General features: G+C 46.2%; 1 protein-coding gene across 1 annotated transcript in view; it reads right to left on the bottom strand.

The window, feature by feature from the left end:
- Positions 1-910: 910 nt before the first annotated feature.
- Positions 911-26017, bottom strand: part of LOC120925111 (vomeronasal type-2 receptor 26-like) — a 38071-nt gene continuing 12964 nt past the window's right edge. The window contains exons 4-6 of the mRNA XM_040335985.1: positions 15507-15749; positions 7027-7150; positions 911-1877 (exon numbers count right to left, since the gene is read on the bottom strand). Of these exons, the coding sequence (XP_040191919.1) occupies positions 964-1877; positions 7027-7150; positions 15507-15749 (1281 nt within the window). The 3' untranslated portion in view covers positions 911-963. The remainder of the gene's footprint in view (positions 1878-7026; positions 7151-15506; positions 15750-26017) is intronic.

Genomic DNA, 26017 nt, shown 5'->3' with positions numbered 1-26017 from the left:
GCCTAAATTGATGAAGAAATTAGATTTTATAATTTATTTTTTATTGGATGTTTTATAGCAGAATGTAAAATTATATATATTTTTTTCAAAATTATTGCAAAAACTGCAGAGGTGATCAAATATCACCAAAAGAAAGTTCTATTTGTGGGGGAAAAATAGGAAACACTTTTTTATTTGGGTAAAGCGTCACACGACCTCACAATTGTCAGCTAAAGAAACACAGTGCGGTATTGCAAAAAATGGGCTGTTTAGGAAGGGGGGTGAACCTTCCAGAGCTGAAGTGGTTAATGGCCAAATATGTGTAGTCACCTGACCCTCACACCTATATGGGCTGATCTGTGTTTACAAGTGACAGTGTGGAGCGGAGGGTGAGAACTAGAATGGAGTTCCACATTCCGGCTACAAAACTGGGTTGGAGGATCACATGTCAGGGCCTGGCGAGCCGTATTCAGCCTGTGGGCCTTGTGTTTGATATCTGTGCTGTAGAGGGATGAATGATAATAGAAGGAAGACTGAAGCTGTTTCTGGTACTGCTGGTACTGGATTGCACTTGTACTGGCTGGTGATCTGGAATCTTTCTTTTCTATCACTCTCCAATCAGTGTGTGAGGGCAAAGTGGGGGCAAGCTGCTATCTTCAGGTGATGGTTACATTGTGTGAGGCTTTGATTGGTCACTGTATTTTATTTGTGATCAGCACCGTCCAATGGACAATGCAGTGACAGTACTTTGCTTGTGCATGCTGGGGGGCATGTAAGAGCAAGAAAAAAATGAAGCTCTAAAATATCATCCAATCCTGTGACATCCACCTCCCATCCACTTATGTACAATAGGCAGACAGAAGGCAGTCAATGTCCCCAAAAATCATAATTCTGATGATGATGTCATTCATAATGATGATGATGGAAACAATATGACTGAATTTGTTTAATCTGATCTACAGCATTATACATTGAATCAATGTGTTACATTTCCATCATTCTCTTCCCCAGCATTGTCCCTCTTGTGTTCAGTTCAGGTTTGAAAAGTAAAATGTAGAGTTTTGGAGAAAACATACACAATAATATTCCAGCACTGGAGGTCAGTATGGCGAATATCTCCACAGCCACCATGTATTTCCCTCTGGTGCTCAGATAGGCCGGGATCATGGCAATCCAGACACTGCAGAACACCAGCATGCTGAAGGTGATGTACTTGGCCTCATTAAAACTGTCCGGTAATGTCCTCACCATGAAAGCCAGAAGAAAACTCACAGCTGCCAGAAACCCCATATAACCCAACATAGAGTAGAAGCCGATAACTGACCCTTCATTACACTGAATGATGATCTTCCCAGGATAGGAGTCCATGTCATACTCCTGAAATGGTGGAGAGATGGACAACCAGAGAATGCAATTCATAACCTGAATGGATGAGCAGAATAACATGACTGTATTGGGAAGTTTGACTCCCACCCATTTTCTACAAGAGCTTCCAGGTCTGGTGGCTTTAAAAGCAATGAAGACCATGATGGTTTTGGCGAGGATAGAAGATGCTGAGATGGTGAAGGGAACTCCAAAAGTGACTTGTTGCAGCATACAGGTAATATCCACAGGACGGCCAAGGAACAGGAATACAGAAAGGAAGCTCAGTATGAGGGAGAGGAGCAGAATGAAGCTGAGGTTCCGGTTATTGGCTCTGACTATGGGAGTGCTCCGAAACCAAACAAATACTCCAAGTATAAGGAGAGATGTTGTAGCAAATATGACTGAAGTTATAGAAAAAAATAAAACTAGAATGTCCTCCTCGTATGATAAATACTCATTGACCTTGTCACTACAAATAGTTTTAGCTTTGTTAGGCCATTCATTTTCAGGACACTTCTTGCAGAGTTCACTGTCTGTAGAGTAAAAAGAAGTGAAAATAACATTAGGCACGGTAGCTATTTGACAGTATTAAAAAAAAATCTGTATTTTTCCTTAACCACTTGACCTCCAGAAGATTTACCCCCCTTCATGACCAGGCCAAGTTTTGTTCACCTCTGCGTTTTGTGTGCTATAAACAAAAAGACCAACAATCTTGAAAATAAAAATGAACTTTCTGCTATAAAACACATTCAATAAAAAAAATTGCATTTCTTCATAAATTGTATTCTGCTACATATCTTTAGTAAAAAATATATATCCCAATAAGAGTATATTGATTGGTTTATGTGAACTGTGGTATATATTTATGACATTTGTTTATACTAGTAATGGCAGTGATCAGCGACTGTGACGGACTTTTTACCTATATGCTTCAGTTTAATCTTCCCTGCTTGTTTAAGGCTGTTAATTGTAATTACTCTTCTGCAGCTAGCCCTGTTTCAAATGTTAATTGTTCTAGCCCTGTGTTTACTGGTTACTGTGATTAGATAAGTGGCTTGTGTTAATTATGCTGATTGCTTCCTTGTGATAATTATCTCTCTATATGCGGTGCCGAGCCGGCTAGCTACTGAGTAGTTCAAAGAAATATCTTTATTTCAAAGGAGCTGTATTGAAGACCCCCCACAGTGTGAGGGGGGCGGAGATTTGTCATTGTAACAGTTTTGGAAATGACATATAAGCTGTGTGTGTTAACATTAAAGTCTGTGTTGTTCAAGCAGTAAGCTGGTCTCATGTGTGGCTTTCTGGGCGATTCCAGGGATATCCCTCCTCGTGGAATATTGGGGTGATTTTCGTTATGGGAAGAAGGGAACGTTGACGGGGATATCATACCGATACCGTCACAATTGGTTGGTAGCAGTGGGATTTTTCCCTTCTATTCCCCTTCACACCCGGATTCCAAGCAGACACTGGAAGAACTACTGGAAGTTCGTGGAAGGATTGCTAGCAACAAAACCAAGCGGGTCATCATAGCAGAATCAATGGAGCTAGACCAGGACGGGATTGCAGCAACGCCAGCAGTACAAGAGATGGATACACCAGTGATTCAGGAGGAGGAATCGCCAGCCAACAAGCTAATGAGAGAGAAGCTAGCGTGGTTCGGCCCGAACCCAACGCCAGATGTGGTACTGAAAGTGATGGACATGTTAGTAAACGCAGAGCTACAGAAGGCTAAAGAAATAAGAGACGCAGAGCTACAGGAGGCTAAAGAAATAAGAGACGCGGAGCTACAGAAGGATAAACAAATAAGAGATGCAGAGCTACAGGAGGCTAAAGAAATAAGAGACGCAGAGCTACAGAAGGCTAAAGAAATAAGAGACGCGGAGCTACAGAAGGATAAACAAATAAGGGACGCAGAACTACAGAAGGATAAACAAATAAGGGACGCAGAGCTACAGTTAAAACTGGCAGCAGTCCAACAAGCAGCCGCACCTTCTACGAACAGTGAGTACAGCACAGCAGACGCAAGGAAGATTCCGTTTAGCGCTTTTAAAGCTTTTGATGAAAAGGACTGTGAGATTGATAACTTCCTGGCAGACTTTGAGCGACAATGTAACCTGCACCGAATAGCTAGAAGAGACTGGGTCGCAATATTGTCAGGCAAACTATCAGGCAAAGCTTCTGATGCTTTCCGGACCGTGCCAGATCAGGATATCCATAGCTACGCCAGGGTTAAAGAAGCGCTCCTGGCTCGTTATGCAGTAACCCCAGAGTCCCACCGACAGAAGTTCAGGGACTCACGCAAAACCACGGAAGACTCTTACGCAGAATGGGCATGCCAGCTGTCCCTGTCGGCCTCTAACTGGGTTAACAGCAGCCAGGCCACCACCGCAGAGGACATTTTGCAACTAATGCTCCTGGAGCAATTTTACAATCACATCCAGACGGACGTCAAGGATTGGGTGAGAGATCGCAGGCCCATGACTCTACCAGAGGCCGCGAAGTTGGCGGATGAATATGCGGATACTCGCAAGACAAACCAGGTCACACCACGGGTACAACCCCCACAACCAACGGCGCCCTCACACCCACCAGCCGCTAGATACCAACCGCCTAACAGACCGATGACATATAGCCCTCGCTACCCACGCCAGGAGGACAATGAACAACGCTGCTTCCGGTGCAAACAGTTGGGTCACTTCAAGCATAATTGCCCCATGAATGACAACACCAGGTCAAATTGGTCTCAACCTGGGTACCGCCCACCAGCAGCAGCCCATTGTGTAGACTCGGCTTGGGATCCAAAGGAGCTGGGTCAGGAAGAACCATTGGGCACCCCTTACGAAGCCCTCATGGTACAATCTGTTATTACGGACAACAGGGAACACCATTGTCAGCTGGTCATGGGCGACAGCCCTGAGCCGGAGGGGCCCTGGAGGGAGCTGGGCAGAAAGAGGCACCGCCGGCCACCCTTCACGAAGAAGAGGTCCTGGAAGCCGTATAACAAGCTGACCTGGGAGGAGAAGAAGCGACTGGAGGAGATGGAATCGCAGCGGGCGCCCCAGATGCGGGCCGAGATGTTCGCCAAGGGCCCACCGGTGGCCCCTTACACCACCACCCAGTTCCTGATGATGAAGGACCACGTGGAGAGCCTGCAGGACATGAGCAAGCAGGATCTGATCCGTGAGTACATAGAGCTGGAGGAGTGCATAAGCCGCATGGAGGAGGAGAACAACCACCTGAGGTCACAGCGGGCTGACCCCCCCAGGCTCCATGAATTGGAGATGGAGCTGGAGAAGCTCAAAGAGGAGAACCGGCGGCTGCGGAGGGAGCAGGGGGTGGCTGACCTTATGGGGCTCTGAGTCCCCTCCCCCCCCCCCCCGGACTCTGAGCACCAGTGCTACAGCATTTCAACAAATATAACTTTTTCTTTTTATGAATCTCCTGTGACTGTCACTTCAGAGCCATAACCTGCCCCTCCCATAGTGGGACACCTAGATGGCGGCGCACAGACCCATTCGCCGTCTTCACACTGACTTCTGGTGACTTTGCAGATCGCACAAAGACTTGGGGACTGACCGGCGTGTGATCTGACGACCCGGTGGCATACCTGAGTCGGGAGCAGTTGTCAAGGGAGGTCAGTCATGCCAAATGGAGTTAACCTCGGACTTAAAGCTCTGAACCCGTCAACCCTACTGGACCAGGGAAGGTCCAACCGGGTTTGCCGGAGCAGGGAGAAAAAAGGGGGCCATTGTGACGGACTTTTTACCTATATGCTTCAGTTTAATCCTCCCTGCTCGTTTAAGGCTGTTAATTGTAATTACTCTTCTGCAGCTAGCCCTGTTTCAAATGCATTGTGATGGACTTTTTACCTATATGCTTCAGTTTAATCTTCCCTGCTTGTTTAAGGCTGTTAATTGTAATTACTCTTCTGCAGCTAGCCCTGTTTCAAATGTTAATTGTTCTAGCCCTGTGTTTACTGGTTACTGTGATTAGATAAGTGGCTTGTGTTAATTATGCTGATTGCTTCCTTGTGATAATTATCTCTCTATATGCGGTGCCGAGCCGGCTAGCTACTGAGTAGTTCAAAGAAATATCTTTATTTCAAAGGAGCTGTATTGAAGACCCCCCACAGTGTGAGGGGGGCGGAGATTTGTCATTGTAACAGTTTTGGAAATGACATATAAGCTGTGTGTGTTAACATTAAAGTCTGTGTTGTTCAAGCAGTAAGCTGGTCTCATGTGTGGCTTTCTGGGCGATTCCAGGGATATCCCTCCTCGTGGAATATTGGGGTGATTTTCGTTATGGGAAGAAGGGAACGTTGACGGGGATATCATACCAATACCGTCACAGCGACTTATAGAGGGACTGTGATATTGTTGGTGTCTGCTGATAGGCTGGGTGATAGAGAGGTGGAGTGTAGACCTGTGGATTGAATAGATCTGGATCCAGGGATATGTAGCTGAGACTTGATCGGGTTGTAGTATGTCAAGGGAATATACATAGAGACCACATTGTGGAAATGAGAGAGATTGGTGACACAAGTCTGGGTGACAATCTGACACTAACTGACACTTTTGACACTTTGCGGGAACCAGTGACACTAATACAGTAATCTGTGCTAAAAATATGCACTGTCACTGTAATAATGACACTGGCTGGGAAGGGGTTAAACATCAGGGGAGATAAAAGGATTAACTGTGTGGCTAGCCAGTGTTTTTGTGTACTGTGTGTTGTTTTTACTAAGGTCAGAGGTAGAAGAAAAGTGCAGAAAGGCCTCATCAGTAATCATTAATTTCATACAATTTAGGGAGATGTTCGGCCTGCAAAGTGTAAAGTGTGTACAGAATCACTTTAACCACTTACCCCCCGGACCATAATGCTGCCCAAAGACCAGAGTACTTTTTGCGATTCGGGACTGCGTCGCTTTAACAGACAATTGCGCGGTCGTGCGACATGGCTCCCAAACAAAATTGGCGTCCTTTTTTTCCCACAAATAGAGCTTTCTTTTGGTGGTATTTGATCACCTCTGCGGTTTTTAGTTTTTGCGCTATAAACAAAAATAGAGCGACAATTTTGAAAAAAAATAATATTTTTTACATTTTGCTATAATAAATATCCCCCAAAAATATATAAAAAAACATTTTTTTTCCTCAGTTTAGGCCGATACGTTTTCTTCTACTTATTTTTCGTAAAAAAAAACGCAATAAGCGTTTATTGATTGGTTTGCGCAAAAGTTATAGCGTTTACAAAATAGGGGGTATTTTTATGTCATTTTTATTATATTTTTTTTACTAGTAATGGCGGCGATCAGCGTTTTTTTTTCGGCACTGCGACATTACGGCGGACACTTCGGACACTTTTGACACATTTTTGGGACCATTGGCATTTTTATAGCGATCAGTGCTATAAAAATGCATTGGATTACTATAAAAATGCCACTGGCAGTGAATGGGTTAACACTAGGGGGCGGGGAAGGGGTTAAGTATGCCTGGGTGTGTTCTTACTAGTGTTCCCCTAGTGGCGACTGGGAGAGAGGACGTCATATTACGTGCTCTCGCCCAGCCGAGCCACCTTGTCGACGTATAACGGCGGTGGCTGGTCGGCAAGTGGTTAAAGGACTTTAAATGTTTTAATTTTCTAATTCAATATCAGAATTTATACTTATAGAAACATAAAGCTTACCAGATTGGTTTGATATTTCTCCTTCTGAACACGGAGCACAATTATAACAACATGGGTGATATCCTTCTCTTACAGATTTTCTGAACCCCGGAAGACATTCCTCGGAGCATTGACCTCTTGGGACCTGAGATAATATAGAGCTATATGATCTATTCAAGAGTAAAAGTACAGATATAATAGTGTAGGGAAGCCGAGCTTCTGATGTTTACAATGATGCAGCATGTACAGTATACCTTGGTGGAAACACATGGACCATTCCAGAAGGTGGCCCTTCATTAGATATGTGCGTTCCCGTTCGTACGAATGTTATTTTCATACGAAAATGTTCATTTTCGTACCCGCAGAATAATGTGTACATATGAAAAAATTAAAGCACCAAAATACGAAAACGACGGGATTACGAATGAGCCGCATAACGAACAACCGCAAATACGAATGAACGATCCGACGAAAATACGACAAACCGAAAACGGCAAAAAGAACGAAAATGACATCTATAACAAAAGATTTGCATTCTGTATTTTGTTTGAATCCTTTTTCTGTTCGTATTTTTTTAGTCGTATGTTCATATGACACCTACAACAAAAGATTTGCATTCTGTATTTTGAATTCCTTTTTTCTGTTCGTATTTTGGATTCAAAATACAGAATGCAAATCTTTTGTTATAGATGTCATATGAACATACGACTGAAAATACCAAAAGAAAAAGGATTCAAAATACAGAATGCAAATCCCTTGCCACAGATGTCATTTTCGTTTTTTTTTAATGGGCAGTGAGTGTAGTTAGTGAAGCAGCTTCTCTTTTGTGCTGAGTAATACAGTAAAGCCAAGTAAACTTGTCTGTGGATTTTCATCTGAAGGGAGATCAGTTAGCCAGACTTTTGAACCCAAAAATGTTTTTCTGATGGAGTTTAAAAACAAAAAATTTTCTGAGAACGAACGGAAAACGATCGTTTTTATGTTTGTTGTTAAAAAAGTCTGACCAAGTGTATGGGGCTTAACAATAGTTAATATGGATGAGCCGCGTGTTGAAAGTGCCGCGAATCCCGCAATATATTTACGAAAGTACAAAATGATGAAAATCCTTTTTCTGTTCGTATTTTCAGTCGCATGTTCATATGACATCCACAACAAATTGTTATAGATGTCATATGAACATACGACTGAAAATACGAACAGAAAAAGGAATCCAAAACACAGAATGCAAATCATTGACGAAAATTCACGAATATTATTGTCTAACAAGTAACGAACATGAATTAAACAGAATAACGAACCATCCCGCATGTACGAAAATAAAATGGTAACGAAAATACGAAACGATCGGAATACGAAAAAATTTCGTCGTACGAAAAACGAACGGGAACGAACAGGAAAACGGGCGTCTTACGAAAAACGAACGGAAAGGAACCTATGGAACGATACGAAACGGAACAAAAAAAAACTAAAACATTTTCTGTGCACATGTGCTTCATTAGTCTGGATACCACAGAATATGTTCTGATCCAGAAGACAGAAATAAACATCTAGGAGTACTAGCAGAATCCTTTCATTAGAAAGGTTACAGCATCCCCTTCCCCCCTTGCTATATGTGTTGGCAGCTGAGACATTGGCCATTGCAATCAGAGCCCACCCTGACATTCAGGGTCTGCAGCGAGGCCCCACTGTATATAAAATAGGAATGTATGCTGATGATACCATCTTATATCTAGCGGACCAGGGACCATCACTCCAAGCTGCGTTACAATTATTTGAACAAATGGGGGGATACTCGGGTCTGCGTATAAATTGGGACAAATCCCAAATTCTTCCAATAGATGTGTTTCCCCCCCTTTCACAAGCCCCCCTCTACCACTTGCTAGGGTATCCAAAATTAAATCTTTGGGGGTGGAGGTGACTAGGGACCTAGTTGACTATGCACCCATGAATCTAGCTCCCTGGTTTGAATTACTTAAAAGCAAAACGCAGACGTGGTCCAGACTACCCTTGGGGGTGATGGGACGCGTAAATTTAATAAAAATGATCATACTATCCAAGATTCTGCACCTAGTGTGGCATGCCCCCCTATATATCCCCTTAAAACCTTTTAACCACTTAAGGACCGGACCAATATGCTGCTAAATGACCCAAGGGGTTTTTACAATTTGGCACTGCGTCGCTTTAACAGACAATTGCGCGGTCGTGCGACGTGGCTCCCAAACAAAATTGGCGTACTTTTTCCCCCAGAAATAGAGATTTCTTTTGGTGGTATTTGATCACCTCTGCGGTTTTAATTTTTTGCGCTATAATCAAAAATAGAGCGACAATTTTGAAAAAAATGCAATATTTTTAACTTTTTGCTATAATAAATATCCCCCAAAAACATATATACAATTTTTTTTCCCTCAGTTTAGGCTGATACGTATTCTTCTACCTATTTTTGGTAAAAAAATCGCAATAAGCGTTTATCGATTGGTTTGCGCAAAATTTATAGCGTTTACAAAATAGGGGATAGTTTTATTATTTTTTTTTTTTTACTACTAATGGCGGCGATCAGCGTTTTTTTTTGTGACTGCGACATTATGGCGGACTCTTCGGACAATTTTGACACATTTTTGGGACCATTGGCATTTTCACAGCAAAAAATGCATTTAAATTGCACTGTTTATTGTGAAAATGACAGTTGCAGTTTGGGAGTTAACCACATGGGGCGCTGTAGGAGTTAGGGTTCACCTAGTGTGTGTTTACAACTGTAGGGGGGTGTGGCTGTAGGTGTGACGTCATCGATCGAGTCTCCCTATAAAAAGGATCACTCGATCGATGCAGCCGCCACAGTGAAGCACGGGGAAGCCGTGTTTAGCCGTGTTTACATACCGCTCTCCCCGTTCTTCAGCTCCGGGGAGCAATCGCGAGGGGGCGGCCGCGCCCTTGTCCCGGATCGCTCCCGCGGGAATCCGACCGCCGCATGTAGCGGGGGGGTCCCGATCGGACCCCCGACCCACGTCTAGGCAGGGACGTACAGGTACGCCAATGTGCCTGTCCGTGCCATTCTGCCGACGTATATCTACATGCGGCGGTCGGGAAGTGGTTAAACAGATGGAAGCCATTCTTAATTAATTTGTTTGGGGTAATGGTAGACACAAACTAGAGTGGCAAATCTTAGAACCCAACGGATATGGGGGGTGTGTCCCTCCCAGACCTACAGGACTACTACCTGGCCTCGCAACTATCACATATGTATCATTTCCACATGTCGGAAATGCAGCGCTACAGATCCTTGGTTTGTGACAAACCGGGTCATCCGACATACACACCCGTTCAGGCGATCCTTCGTGGGAAAAAAACACCTGGTCCTGCCGTACGGTACAACTCAGGCATGTTGTTACATCACCAAAGATATGGGAAATATCTCTTAAAAAGCAGAATGTGGGGAAATTTTATTCTCACACCCCGTTGTGGCTTAATAGCCATATGCCGGAACTGGAAACTATTCCAGACTCCATAGTTTGGGCTATATATGGAATACTATATGTCCATCAGGTTTTGACAGATTCAGGGCTCAAACAGTTCCAGACCCTTAAGGAGGAGTTCTCCCTCCCACACCAACTAACATGTAAATACCTGCAGCTCCTGCACGCGCTTAGAACCCAGATACCAAACCTAGATGTAGGGATGGAGCCACCCCCTGTGCTGGATGTTATTTTGGGGGATGACCCCTCCAAACTCATATCACGCCTGTACTACACGGTTAGACGACGGGGTGCAGCTGTTATTATCCATAAGGCCAAGACGGGGTGGGAACAGGATGTAAGACCCATGGCTGGCGATGAATGGGACGAGATCTTGGAGGGAACCAAGACAGTGTCTCCCAAGATGTCCGAAAGACTGACACAACTGTATATAGTGCACAGAGCCTACCTGATGCCTATGCGATTGGCAAAGTTTCAGCACATGCCGAACCCGACGTGTCGCTTGTGCAGGGCTGACCCTGGCTCGTTCTACCATCTGATTTGGACCTGTCCCCATGTTCATACGTATTGGACGCAGGTTGTCCGTTTCCTCCATGACAATATGGGTTTCCCTGTGATGCTGGACCCTAAGCTATGTATTTTGGGGCTACTGCCAGATGTGGATGTGGACAAACATCACACAATATTTATCTTTGAAACATTATTCTTGGCACTGGAAAAAAATAAGTTAATGACACCTTGCCCTTTAAGAAGCTGATCTACACACACAGGGGGTCCACCCAAAAATAATCCAAGATCTGGGACAGATGGATGGAGGATGGGGAAACATGTGTGTAAGGCCTTGTACACACGAGCGGATCTGTCCGATGAAAACGGTCCGCAGACCGTTTTCATCGGACATGTCCGCTCGGAGATTTTGGTCTGATGGTTGTACATACCATCAAACCAAAATCCGACGATGTGAATGCGACGTGACGGCGACGATGGAGCGGCGACGTGCACGAACACGGAAGTTAAATGCTTTCATGCATGCGTCGAATCACTTCGACGCATGCGAGGGCTTTCGGCCGAGCGGACATGTCCGGTGAGTCGTACAGACGACCGAACATGTCCGATGGACAGGCTTCCAGCGGACATGTTTCTTAGCATGCTAAGAAGCATTTGTCCACTGGAAACCTGTCCGATCCGCCGGAAAATTGTCCGGTTGGCCGTACACACGACCGAACATGTCCGCGGAAACTGGTCCGCCGGACGAGTTTCAGCAGACATGTTCGGTCGTGTGTACAAGGCCTAAGTGTTCCGTGTCTGGTGCATGATTCCTATGTATCTCTGGCATACCTTGACAATATAATATACTTGTGTATGTATTTTCGTTGTCCAACCATATGAAAAACCTTCTGAGACTAAATGTAACTGAATGACTTTTAAACTGTGCTTTACATCAATAAAGTTGTTTTTTTCCAAGTAAAAAAAAAAGAAAAGTTACAGCAACAAAACTATCTGTACAAACATAAACACTGCCTTAAAATTCCAAAGAGAAAACCTCCTACAATACAAAGAGAAGAAAAAAGATACATCTAATAGCCACATACAATCCGGCACTAGAAGGGATGAGAGAGATAATGAAATAGATGGAACCCATCATAACAGAGGACAGAACCTCTGGAGTGCCAAGCTAGGGACCCAGCAGAGAGGTGGGGGTGACGTTTGAGGAAGATACCACTGTGAAAATTTGAGGAGCTCAAGGGATTGAGTGGCAGTGATTCATCTAGTCTAGTGAGAGAGACTGGGAGCTCAGTGGGCTGAAGAACTACAAGAAGTGATTGTAGTGGAAGTGAAGGAACATTTACATCTCGTATTAAAAACCGTTGCCATAGGAGACAGCATTCCTACACATGCAGAAGTGGTGTCTTGCTGGATGCCTTTCCCTGCATGGCTGTCTTCCTGAAGTCTCAGAGTCTGCCAATTAATCTTGCAACTACCAAAGGGTGTCCTGGCCCTAACCCTCTCTCCCAAAGTCCTTTTAAGAAAAATAAAATCTCTTTTGCATTCAAGAAGTGTCTGGTGCCCAATGAATCTTACACCTTTGCACCCACTATGCCTCATAACCCACCATATATAGAAGGATGTCAGCTTTCTCTGGCCCTGGGGGTTCTCATTAGACCAAATGAGGCTGGGGACCTTGCTACATTCTGTACACAGTATTCGGGGTCCTTCTATAAATGTCTATGTCCCGGTCTGTGGGATGAGGAGGGGGGAGGTAATAGTAGTCAGTCACATTCAGCTGGACTTGTTCTGTAATGTAGAAGATGTTTAGTAGTTTATCTACTCCTTCAGTTATATAAAGTGATGGGAACATATCCCGACATTTATATCCACACATCTAGACCTGACACCTTCATCTAATCATGTAGAGAAAGGGGAACTGCCGCTCCAGGTGAGTGCACTCAGCAATCAGTGTCCTCTCAGAAGCATGGGTGCAGGCAATGCACAAAGCGAAGACCGGAGAAAAGACTGGACAGCCGCACTTCCACGAAATTCTTAAAAAGTTGCTTTTAATTGTAAAAAAATGGAAACAGCACTACAAGTCACAGCAGACAGTGGGGTTGAAAACTGACGTGTTTCGCACTGGGGTATCAGTGCTTAGTCATAGCTATGCTGATACCCCAGTGCGAAACGCGTCAGCTATCCACCCCACTGTCTGCTGTGACTTGTAGTGCTGTTTCCATTTTTTACAATTAAAAGCAACTTTTTAAGAATTTTGTGGAAGTGTGGCTGTCCAGTCTTTTCTCCGGTCTTCATCTAATCACCATGGAATGAGTCAGGGCAGATGTTGGCCGTCTATGAACAGGATGGGGGAGGGGGATAAGATTTATATGGAGATGGGTTTAGGGACAAAACTAGAATGTTTCTTGTATACAGTAAAAAAACGGTGTAGGGGGTCCCCCTACAATCCATACCAGACCCGTATCCAAAGCACGCTACCCGGCCAGCCAGGAAGGGAGTGGTGACGAGCGAGCGCCCCCCCCTCCTGAGCCGTACCAGGCTGCATGCCCTCAACATGGGGGGGTTGGGTGCTCTGGGGAAGGGGGGCGCACTGCGGCCCCCCCACCTCAGAGCACCCTGTCCCCATGTTGATGAGGACAGGGCCCCTTCCCGACAACCCTGGCCGTTGGTTGTCGGGGTATGCGGTCAGGAGGCTTATCGGAATCTGGGAGCCCCCTTTAATAAGGGGGCCCCCAGATACCGGCCCCCCACCCTAAGTGAATGAGTATGGGGTACATCGTACCCCTACCCATTCACCTGCAAGAAAAGTGGTAAAAACACAAATAAACCACACATGGTATTAAAATATTTTATTAGTCTGCTCCGGAGGCCCCCCTGTCTTCTTTATTAGCTCTTTTACCAGGGGGAGCTTCTTCTTTGACGTCTTCGGGTGGGTGGGGGCTGCCGTCTGGTTCTCTTCCACCGCCGGGGGGGGTCGCTTTTAAAAAAGCCCCCACCCCCCGGCGGGTTTCCTCCGGCGTCTTCGGGGGGGGCTTCTTCTTCCGCTATCCCGACGGGTCTTCTCTGCTATCCGGGGGGTCTCCTTCTATGTTCGCCGCTCTCCGCTGTTGACTCGGCGCACCCCGGTTCTTCGTCTCGCTGTCCGGTGCCTTCTTCCGTGCTGTACGTCTTCTCCTTCCGTGCTGTGAGTTCTTCTTCCGTGCTGTGACATCATGTTCTTCACTTCTCTTCTTCTCCCGATGTTGACACGCCGGTTCTTCTCGCTGAAATGACGGATGCGCGCCTTGCATCGGACCTATATAGGCCTCACAGTCCCATCATGCTCTGTACCTACCCATGTGATACCTACCCACGTGGTAGGGAGAAGAAGAGAAGTGAAGAACATGACGTCACAGCACGGAAGAAGAACTCACAGCATGGAAGGAGAAGAAGACGTACAGCACGGAAGAAGGGACCGGACTGCGAGACGAAGAACCGGGGTGCGCCGAGTCAACAGCGGAGAGCGGCGAACATAGAAGGAGACCCCCCGGATAGCGGAGAAGACCCGTCGGGATAGCGGAAGAAGAAGCCCCCCCCGAAGACGCCGGAGGAAACCCGCCGGGGGGTGGGGGCTTTTTTAAAAGCGACCCCCCCCGGCGGTGGAAGAGAACCAGACGGCGGCCCCCACCCACCCGAAGACGTCAAAGAAGAAGCCCCCCCTGGTAAAATAGCTAATAAAGAAGATAGGGGGGGCCTCCGGAGCAGACTAATAAAATATTTTAATACCCTGTGTGGTTTATTTGTGTTTTTACCACTTTTCTTGCAGGTGAATGGGTAGGGGTACGATGTACCCCATACTCATTCACTTAGGGTGGGGGGCCGGTATCTGGGGGCCCCCTTATTAAAGGGGGCTCCCAGATTCCGATAAGCCTCCCGCCCGCATACCTCGACAACCAACGGCCAGGGTTGTCGGGAAGGGGCCCTGTCCTCATCAACATGGGGACAGGGTGCTCTGAGGTGGGGGGGCCGCAGTGCGCCCCCCTGCCCCAGAGCAGCCAACCCCCCATGTTGAGGGCATGCAGCCTGGTACAGCTCAGGAGGGGGGGGGGCGCTCGCTCGTCCCCACTCCCTTCCTGGCTGGCCGGGTAGCGTGCTTTGGATACGGGTCTGGTATGGATTGTACGGGGACCCCTACGCCGTTTTTTTTCGGCGTAGGGGGGCTCTCCTTACAACCCATAACAGACCTAAGGGCCCGGTATGCTCCTGAGGGGGGAACCCATGCCAGATTTTTATTTAAAATCCGGCGGGGACTTCCCCCTCAGGATTCATAACAAACGCCGCACACGTGTAGAATTGGCGGGAATCCAAGTCGGATCTCCCGTCGCTTCTATGACAGCTCTGTCTACATCGCGGCAAGCCAGCTCGGCGCTGGCTCCCGCGATGGGGCTCGTAGGCGCTCAATCTCGCCGAGAAAGAGAGCGAGATTGACACAATATCGGGTTCACCTACTGTAAGTCGTGGATCAGATTCCCCAGTGTAACTCACCTTGTCTCCTTTCCATGATATTTGCTCTGTTTCTAGTGTAAGTTGCTGACCCTCTGAAAGGGACCCATCAAAGTGACCCACATGCATCCAATCAGTGATATTTCTATTTTTCATTCTTGTAATCCAATTTATAATGTCCAGTGGTCTGGGCAGTTCTCCTTTATCATTAAAAATCATGACCTCGCCATTCTGATCCTTGTACTGGACTTCTTTTACATAGCGGGACAGCTTAAATAATGACAGAAATGATTATAAGTAACAAGTATATACACTTACAGACCAGAAGATTTGCCCCCTTAATGACCAGGACATTTTTAGCGATACAACATTGTGTCACTTTAACTAACAATTGCGCGGTCCTGCGACGATTCACACAAACAAAATTGATGTCCCTTTTCCCCCACAAATAGAGCTTTCTTTTGATGGTATTTGATCACCTCTGCGCTTTTTATTTTTTGTGCTATAAACACTAAAAAGAGCGAAAATTTTGAAAAATAAAACTATATGTTTTACTTTTTTGCTGTAATAAATATCCCCAAAAATGTTTTTAAAATCAAATTTCTTCATCAGTTTAGGCCGATATGTATTCGTCTACATATTTTTGGTAACAAAAATCGCAATAAGCGTTTATTGATTGGTTTGCGCAAAAGTTATAGTGTCTACAAACTATGGGATTTATGGCATTTTTATTATTTATTTATTTTTGTTGCCTATTCTTGAGGCGGTTAAAAACGAAATAACTAATAAAAAAAAAGAAATAAAACCAAAACAGAACACGACTTCTGGTCAGATCCCTCAAGAGGACCTCAAATCCCCCCAGTGTGCTCAGAATTAATATATCATATTGACTTTTTAAAGTTTAGCCCTAAAAACTTATAGATCCCTTGTTGTGTGTCACTTCAGGAAATCAGTGCCAGAAATATTTCCTGTATAACTAGAGTCAGACAACTCTGATATGAAGAATCTAAGGGCCAGATTCACAGCGGAGATACGACAGAGTATCTATGCGACGGATTCATAGAATCAGTTACGCATAGATAGCCATAAGATCCGACAGGTGTAATTGTTTTACACTGTCGGATCTTAGGATGCAATACCGCGGCCGCCGCTGGGGGGAGTTTGCGTCGTAAACCAGCGTCGGGTATGCAAATTAGTAGTTACGGCGATCCACAACGGTTTTTCGCGTTCGCTACGTCGCTGCTAGTCTAGTTTCCCGTCGCAAAGTTAGTCGTCGTTTTAGGTGCCCTAACTTTACACAGCCCACGTATGTGCTGTATAAAGTATGGCCATTGTTCCCGCGTCGAAATGTAAAAAATGTTCCTTCTTGCGTAAGACGTCCGGGAATACGGAAGAACGCTACGCACGCCGCCGTTCGAAAAAATTACGTCACTTCGTGCAAAGCACAGCGGGAATTTCGAAACGGAGCATGCGCAGTAGGTCCGGCGCCGGAGCGCGCCTAATTTAAATGGCACACGCCCCTTTGAATTACTCGAGCTTACGCCGGAGGCCGCCAGCGTAATTTTTCACGCAAGTGCTTGGTGAATCAGGCACTTGCGATGAAAAATTGCGACGGTGTAACGTATCTAAGATACGTTACGCCGCCGCAATTCTACGTGAATATGGCCCATAGAGCTTCAGGAATTTTAGGTAAAATGTCCATGGGGGAGGGAAAAAATGGGGGGCTTCCTTTCTTTCTTTTTTTTTTTGTTTTGTTTTTTCTGTCTCCCTTTACTTCCTTTCCCCCCCCTTTTACAACTGCTCTTGTTGCCTCCCCTAGCCCCCCCACTTACACAGGTATGGGAGGTGAAGGAGGAAGCACTTGGGGGTTCTTTTTTTTTTTTTTGCAGTTTTTGGCTTGTTAACCACTTAAGCCCCGGACCAATATGCTGCTAAATGCCCAAAGGCGTTTTTACAATTCGGCACTGCGTCACTTTAACAGACAATTGCGCGGTCGTGGGACGTGGCTCCCAAACAAAATTGGCGTCCTTTTTTCCCCACAAATAGAGCTTTCTTTTGGTGGTATTTGATCACCTCTGCGGTTTTTATTTTTTGCGCTATAAACAAAAATAGAGCGACAATTTTGAAAAAAATGCAATATTTTTTACTTTTTGCTATAATAAATATCCCCCAAAAACATATAAAAAAGCATTTTTTTCCCTCAGTTTAGGCCGATACGTATTCTTCTACCTATTTTTGGTAAAAAAAATCGCAATAAGTGTTTATCGATTGGTTTGCGCAAAATTTATAGCGTTTACAAAATAGGGGATAGTTTTTTTGCAATTTTATTAATTTTCTTTTTTTTTTTACTACTATTGGTGGCGGTCAGCGTTTTTTTTTCATGACTGCGACATTATGGCGGACTCTTCGGACAATTTTGACACATTTTTGGGACCGTTGTCATTTTCACAGCAAAAAATGCATTTAAATTGCATTGTTTATTGTGAAAATGACAGTTGCAGGTTGGGAGTTAACCACAGGGGGCGCTGTAGGAGTTAGGGTTCACTTAGTGTGTGTTTACAACTGTAGGGGGTGTGGCTGTAGGACTGACATCATCGATCGAGTCTCCCTATAAAAGGGATCACTTGATCGATACGCCGCCACAGTGAAGCACGGGGAAGCTCCGGGGAGCGATCGCGAGGGGGCGGCTAGAAACGAATAGCAGCACCGTCGTCCCGGATCGCTCCCCGCGGGAATCCGCCCGCCACACGCATCGGGGGGTCCCGATCGGACCCCCGACCCGCGGAAAGGCAAGGACGTATATATACGCCCTTCTGCCTATCCGTGCCATTTTTCGGACGTAAATAGTCGTGCGGCGGGCGTTAAGTGGTTAAAAAAGGAGTTGGAAAGTGGAAATAGGAAATAGGAAAGGTGGGAGGTGGGGAAATGGGAGGGATAGGTTATACAGGGATAATATGGGAACTCTAGGGGGAGAGGGGTGAAGGGAATAGAGAGAACCCTTTGTTTTCTTCCATTAGGGGGAGGGGGATGTAGGATACTGATAAGAAAAAATAAATAAACATGAACCTAAACTGGGTGTAATTTTTGTCTGGACACATTGTGTTCCAGTACTGAACTGACTGGGCCAGATTCAAGAAGCACTTGCGCCCGCGCAACCATAGATTGCGCGGTGCAAGTGCTTACTTGCTCCGGTGTAACGAGTGCTCCTGATTCAGGAACCTCGTTACACCGACTGCAGCCTAAGATATGACAGGCATAAGCCTCCTTATGCCTTCATATCTTTGGCTGCATTCTTGCGTTGGCCGCTAGGTGGCGCAGCCATTGTGATCTGTGTATAGTATGCAAATTGCATACTACCACCGATTCACAAAAGTTGCGCGGGCCCTGAGCACGCAAGGTACGGAGTTTCCGTACGGCGACTTTAGCATAAGGCTGCTCCTACTCATAGTAGGCGCAGCCAATGCTAAAGTATAGCCACCCTTCCCGCTCGTGAAATTTGAATTTCACGTCGTTTACGTAAGTGATTCGTGAATGGCGCTGAACGCCATTCACGTTCACTTAGAAGCAAATGACGTCCTTGCGACGTCATTTGCCGCAATGCACGTCGGGAAAGTTTCCCGACGGAGCATGCGCTGTCCGCTCGGCGCGGGAGCGCGCCTAATTTAAATGATTCCCGCCCCCGGCGGGATCATTTACATTAGGCAGCCTTACACCCGGCTGTTTAGCATATCGCCCGCGCAATTTACGGAGCAACTGCTCCGTGAATCGCGGGCAAAACGCAATATTTGTGGGCGCAGAGAAAAATATTTGCTCTTTGCCCACGCAAATATTGCTCGGATCTACCTGAATCTGGCCCACTGAGTATAAAAAGATACAAGTAAACTTTCATTGGACGCTCTCACCTTATAGAGATGGCGTGCAGGTTCGCCCGGCGGTCATATTGCAGCCAACTTTGCGTGTTTGCGATCCGCCAAACCGGCGGACATCTGGCGATGTTTTTTCGGCGGTCCGCAATGTTACATGGGTAAGAACTTTGACCTATGACACATCCATCAGGTGGTGCAGGACAGCCAATCAAGACATTTCAGTACATGAACATACCCCCTACCTTATCAATAGACCTGATCTGGCGGCCATCTTACATTCTGCTTTTTGTCAGTGTAGGGACAGGTTGGTGTTTGGAGCAGGGACAGGCTGTATTCAATCAAATAACTATCTAAAAGGTCCACAAAAGTCCTTTCAAGCACTGGTATAGGTGTGCTACTTGCTCTGCAGTATATAGGTGTGTAATACATTCATATACTTTTTGTCAGTGTAGGGACAGGTTGCTGTTTTGAGCAGGGACATACTGTAGTGACACAAATCGTCACCTAACAGGTCCACAAAAGTCCTTTCAAGCACTGGTATAGGTGTGCTACTTGCTCTGCAGTATATAGGTGTAATATACACTTATAATATACTTTCGAATATAGAAAGCATATTATAGTTGATTTGTATTGTGCAGCATTGTGACTGGCGGTGTATTTGGTTACTGCAGAATTTTTGCCTCGTTCGCTGCGTTTCCTCTGCTACACACATTAACAAAATTTCCTGAAAAAAAGTTTCATAACTGGTAAAAAAGAACAGTGGCCCCCCAAATCGACAGATTTTGTTATATACCTACTTCCACATATACTGCGCTTCTCTAGAGACTTTTGCCAAAGTGGGAAGTGGAACAATGCTCATTCGATTACGTCAAAGGACGCACCAGACTTGGTTGAGTGGCTCGCCACCAACACCACCACCATCACCACCACCACCATATACCCTCCGCTTGAGTCAGAGGAATGATTTTCCGATCCATTAGAAGACATTTTCGGATGCACAGCCATTCTTGGCATTGGATTAGGAAGAGGAGGTAGCAACAGCCGGCACTCAGCAGTCTGACGACAGTACTCAGATCAGCCCAAGGAGGTTGGTGCCCGCTGTTGCTGCCTACTCCGAGATCTCTATTGTTAGTGATGGGGAAGGTGACGTCAATGATGACGTGTCTACAGATGTCACGTGGGTGCCCACAAGAGAGGAAGAGGAGGGGAGTTCAGAGGGAGAGATGGACCAGCAGATATGGAGGAGAAGCAGGCCAAACTTACATTGCACAGGAGGGACAAACCAGACTCCTTGTCACGTACCTGAACCAGAGGCCGAAGTGCTGAGAGGACTTCCCTTGTGACTGAGTGCAGAGCGTCCCTTGAAGGTGACACAGGGAGTACTATGCCCAAAGAGGCTGGAGTTGCCAGCTGCGACTTGCTGAGTAGATGCTGGAGATCAGCTGTAGACCAGGATAAGCAGTCAGGCAGGGGTACCACAGAAGTACCACACTGTGTAGCAGGGAAACCCAGGGACGGAGTCAGGAGCCAAGCCGGAAGTCATACACTGGTAGCAAGCAGAGAGGAAGTTACAGGAACAGGTCAGAAGGCAAGCCCAGGCCATACACTGGATCAGGCAGGCAGGAACAAGACACAGGATAATCCGAGAGAAAAGCCGGAGTTCATGCATGAAGTCTGGTCAGGCAAGCCGGGTCGACAACAGTAGTTCAAGGAAACAGGAACAGGAACTCAGGAAACACACCATGGGCTGAAGATCATGCAGCAGTTGGCAACTGCTGCAGCAAGCTTTAAATAGGGTACTGACGCCAGGAATCCCGCCTGCATTGCGCGCGCAATGGCGCACGCGCAATAAAGAACACAGAGTTCTCAGAGTTGTTGCCCGTGCATGCGCTGTTGTGCATGGCAGTGCACGTGCCAGTGTGCGTCCGCGCGCACGTGCGTGCGCATGCGCTCTGCGCTCGTTGGTCCGTGCCTCTGCTGCAGGACAGGCTGCCAGTTCTTCCACGGATAGTTCTCTGACACTCCTAATGTATCAGGAGCGAGCCATCAACCATGTACGGTCACATCTGGCGCTCCCAGGACGCCGGCCCATGGCTCCGCAGTGTGGGATTTTTTTAACGTGTCCACTGCAGACAATAGTGTTGCCATCTGCAGCCTTTGCAGTCAGCGCATAAGTCGTGGTAAGCCCAACACTCACATAGGGACGACCGCCTTAAGAAGGCACCTGGCCTCCCATCACCGAGCCCAGTGGGAGAAACACCATCAGAAACCACAAAGCCACACTCCAGGCTCTCACCGTCCAGCCTCTTCTCCTTCTCCTCTATACTCACAATTGTCCTCCACTCCACCTTCCATCATGCCTTCCTTATGTTTTTCTGCAAAAAGGCAAGCTTCCGTGGCCCAAATGTTCGATCGTAAAAAAACGATGACGCCAGATAACCCTCTTGCCCAATGGTTGACCGCTGGCTTGTCGAAACTAATAGCCCACCAACTACTGCCATATAAACTGGTGGACTCGGAGGTCTTTCAAAAATTTGTGGCCATTGGAACACCACAATGGAAGGTCCCAGGAAGGAAAAAATGTTCACAGAAGGGCATCCCATAGCTATATGGCCATGTTCAGCGGAAAGTGAATGTATATCTGGCACACAGTTTTGGTGCCAAGATACATCTGACCATAGACACGTGGTCTAGCAAACACGGGCAGGGAAGGTATATAACTTTCACTGCCCACTGGGTGAACCTTCTGATGGCCGTCAAGCATGTAACCCGTGGCACCCATGTAGATTTGGTTTTACCGCCACAGATTGCATGCAGGCCTGCCTCTTCTTCTCCTCCTCTTCCTACTCCAACCTCCCTCTCCTCCTCGGCTGACTGAATGAATGAATAAAAAACGTATAAAGCGCGGCGCATGCGAACTGAATCGCTTCTGGGCGCTAGTTGTTCGTGTCTCATGACATCAAAAGAGCAGAGTTTTGATCCGTCTTCTGAAAGTCAGGTGGTTTTCCTCCAACCGAATGCTGGTTGGTAAAGCGTTCCATAGTCTAGGACCCTGAAAAGCAAACCTTCTTTCTCCTTTGGACTTGTATTTGGTTTTTGGTACCCTGACCAGATTTTGGTAGGTGGATCGCAGAACGCGATTCGAATTGTGAGGTTCTATCTTGTCGCAAAGATATTGCGGAGCCTTCCCATGGATGCACTTATGTGTCAGGCAGAGTGCTTTAAATGCAATTCTGTCTTTTACTGGCAGCCAGTGAAGGGTTCTCAACGAAGGTGAGATTGATTCCCATTTTTTTTTCCCAGTCACCAGTCTGGCGGCCGTATTCTGAACGACTTGCAGACGGGAGATTTGGTACTTTGGGAGTCCGAGGTACAGGGCGTTAGCATAGTCCAGTCTGGAATTCACGATTGTTCCCACCACGACTGCTACGTCTTCTTTGGGGATAAATGGAATAAGTCTGCGTAGTAGGCGCAACAGATGGTGCGCTCCGCTGACTACTGACCCTATTTGTGCGTCCATTGTCATGAAGGTGTCGAAGATGACCCCGAGACTTTGGAGCTAGGGGTGATGATTTGGCCCAGAATGGGCGGGGGTGTCCAGGTTGTTGCCAGTTGACTCTTTCGGCTGGCGTGAAACATAAGGAGTTCTGTTTTTGAACTGTTGAGTTTAAGATAACTCTTAGTCATCCAATTTTCTATCAAAGAGAGACATTTCTCTAAACTGAGATGATGATCCTTTTTGTTGCAGATGCGAAAATACAGTTGCGTATCGTCTGCATAAGAGTGATAGAGTAGTTCTTGGCTACTGATAATATCAAAGAGAGGGCGAAGATAGATGTTGAATAGCACCGGTGACAGGGGGGATCCTTGGGGGACTCCACATGACACCGTGCGCTTTTCCGACGTGAAACAACCCAATTTAACTGTTTGTGATCGGTTTTCAAGAAAGGAAGAAAACCATGGTAAATCACCTTCTGCGACTTCTGCTACCTTGGCTAGTCGCATTAGTAACAGTTTGTGGTCTACCGTGTCAAAGGCTGCGCTTAGGTCCAGCAGAACCAGGAGACAAGATTCTCCTTCGTCTGCGGCCTCGAGGGCATCGTCCCATATTTTAAGTAAGGCCGTTTCTGTCCCGTGTCCGGGACGGAAGCCTGATTGTAATGGATCCAGTAGATTGTGGGTATCTAGATGCTGTTGCAGCTGTTGTACCACTACTTTCTCCATTATCTTGGAGAGAACATTTAGGCCTGTTATGGGACGGCGGTGAGTTGGGTCCTTGGGATCCAGGTTAGGTTTTTTCAAGATGGGCTGGATTGTGCCCTCTTTCAACAGGGATGGCACTGTGCCTTCCTTAAATGACTGGTTTATAAGCTGTGTGATGGGTGGTGCCAGGATGTCGGCACATTCCTTCAGCAGTTTGGTGGGGATGATATCATTGGGCGATGTGCTGTTCCGCAAAGCACCAATGATATTTTTTGTGGTATCGATGGAGATCGGTTCCAGAGTGAACTTTGTTGATTGTAGAGCGTTTCTGTGGGTGTTTTGTGGTTGATTGACGGTGGGGTTGAGGGGGGTATTGTTTTGCATGATGCTTTCCCGGATTCTTTCAATTTTGTTGATGAAGAAATCCGATAGTTCATTGCAGAACTCTTGGGTGTCTGAGTTGGGGACTTCAAGACATCCTGGATTCATGGTCTGGGTGACCATCTTGAAGAGTTCGCGGGGGCGGTTTAGGGCGCTCATGTTCCGCGCTGACTCCTCATGTTCCGATGCTACCATCTCTTCCACTGCGCTGCCCAAGATCCCCAGAACCTATTTGACATGCCAGGTGAGATGTTGCCATGCTGTGCTGTGTCTGTTGTGCCTGGAAGACAAGAGCCACATGAAAGCATTCCTTTCAGCTTTGCGTTCACAGGCAGATCAGTGGCTAACACCGCTCAATTTGACAGTTGATAAAGTGGTGTGCGACAATGGTGCCAATCTGCTGAGCGCGCTGAAACAGGGCAAAATAATACACGTGCCATGCATGGCACACGTCCTGAACTTGGTCGTGCAGCGATTTGTTGCCAAATACCCTGGGGTTCAGGACGTCTTGCGGCAGGCCAGGAAAATCTTTCAGAAGATCTTACACGGCCATGGATCGCCTTGCTGACATTCAGCGGCAATACAACCTGCCCGTCAGATGTCTTATTTGTGACTGCCCGACGCGATGGAATTCAACCTTGTATATGCTTGATAGGCGGCTCCAGCAGAAATGTGCAGTTAAAGACTACCTGCGCGAACTCTGCGGCAGGACAGGTTCTGGGGAGCTTGATTTTTTTTCACCGCACCACTGGCTGCTCATGCGCGACTAATGCAGACTTCTGCGACCATTTGATGAGATCACCAAACGTACTTTTGTATCTGGTGAATGCCTAATGTACCACCAGCCACAGAATACACAGTTGTTTGCTGTCAGGTGAACACCTGTGGCCGTAGGCTAATTTTTGAGGCCAGTAATGGCCGACACTTACTTATGTATCTGGTGAATGCCTATTGTACCACCAGCCACAGAATACAAAGTTGTTTGCTGTCCGGTGAACGCCTGTGGCCGTGGGCTAATACTATATGTACTCTCAAAGTACCTGAGCTATATTGCCTCTCATATGCAATTAATACTTGATACTACTAAAACTATATGTACTCTCAAAGTACCTGAGCTATATTGCCTCTCATATGCAATACTTGTTAATACAAATACTATATGTACTCTCAAAGTACCTGAGCTATATTGCCTCTCATACCTTTATATTAGTTGCCAGTACAACTTGTGTAGTATACGTGTATTCTCAAAGCACCTGAGCTACGTGCTTGACAGAAGTATAAAATACATAGAGGCCTTGTCCTAATTGTTGAACATGTTTGCTCTAACTTTTCTATGCTAGGGGTTGATGTTTTTCATAGCATCTCCCCTAGTGGCCTAAATACATCTCTACATGCTAAGGTTGATATGATGTAGAGAACCCCAAACTTCTGTTGCTAGGAGTGACGCCTGGGGTCCCTTACTGATAATCACCTGCATGTAGTGGTGTATTGGGATATTGACCTTGAACTAATTTTAAACGCTAAGCCTTGGTCGCATGCTGTAATGCGTTCCATGCTTAGTAGCTCATTGCCTTTCTTTATGTGACACAGAGATGATGTATAGATCACCCAAACTCCTGTTGCGAGGAGTCACGCCTGGGGCCTAATACTGGGGCCTAGTTGTCGCATAGAGAATCGCATTGAATTCCTTGCTAACCACAGTTGCAGCTTGGAAAAGAAGCTCCTCAGAGGAAAACCACACCATTTATAAGGTAATCACAAAAAATACCATAAAGAAATCTTTAAAGCCCAAAAAAAAAACATTTTTCCAATATCATCGCTAATGCCCTGTATCGCCCCCGCAAACTCTTCAACTTAGTCACCCGGACTATGAATCCAGTCTGTCTTGAAGCCCCTAATTCTGATTCACAAGAATTTTGCAACGATTTATCGGATTATTTCATCAATCAAATTGAAAAAATCTGTAAAAGTTTTCAGCAAAATAGAACCTCCTGCAACCTCCCTCTCAATCATTCACCCAATACCCACTCAAAGTCGCCGCAATCAACTAAATCCACTCTAAATCCCATCTCCATCGATGCCACAAAAAATATCATTGGTACG

Source organism: Rana temporaria, chromosome 1 (genome assembly GCF_905171775.1).
Source record: "Rana temporaria chromosome 1, aRanTem1.1, whole genome shotgun sequence".
NCBI lineage: Eukaryota > Metazoa > Chordata > Amphibia > Anura > Ranidae > Rana > Rana temporaria.
This window is presented reverse-complemented; position numbering and strand designations above follow the sequence as displayed.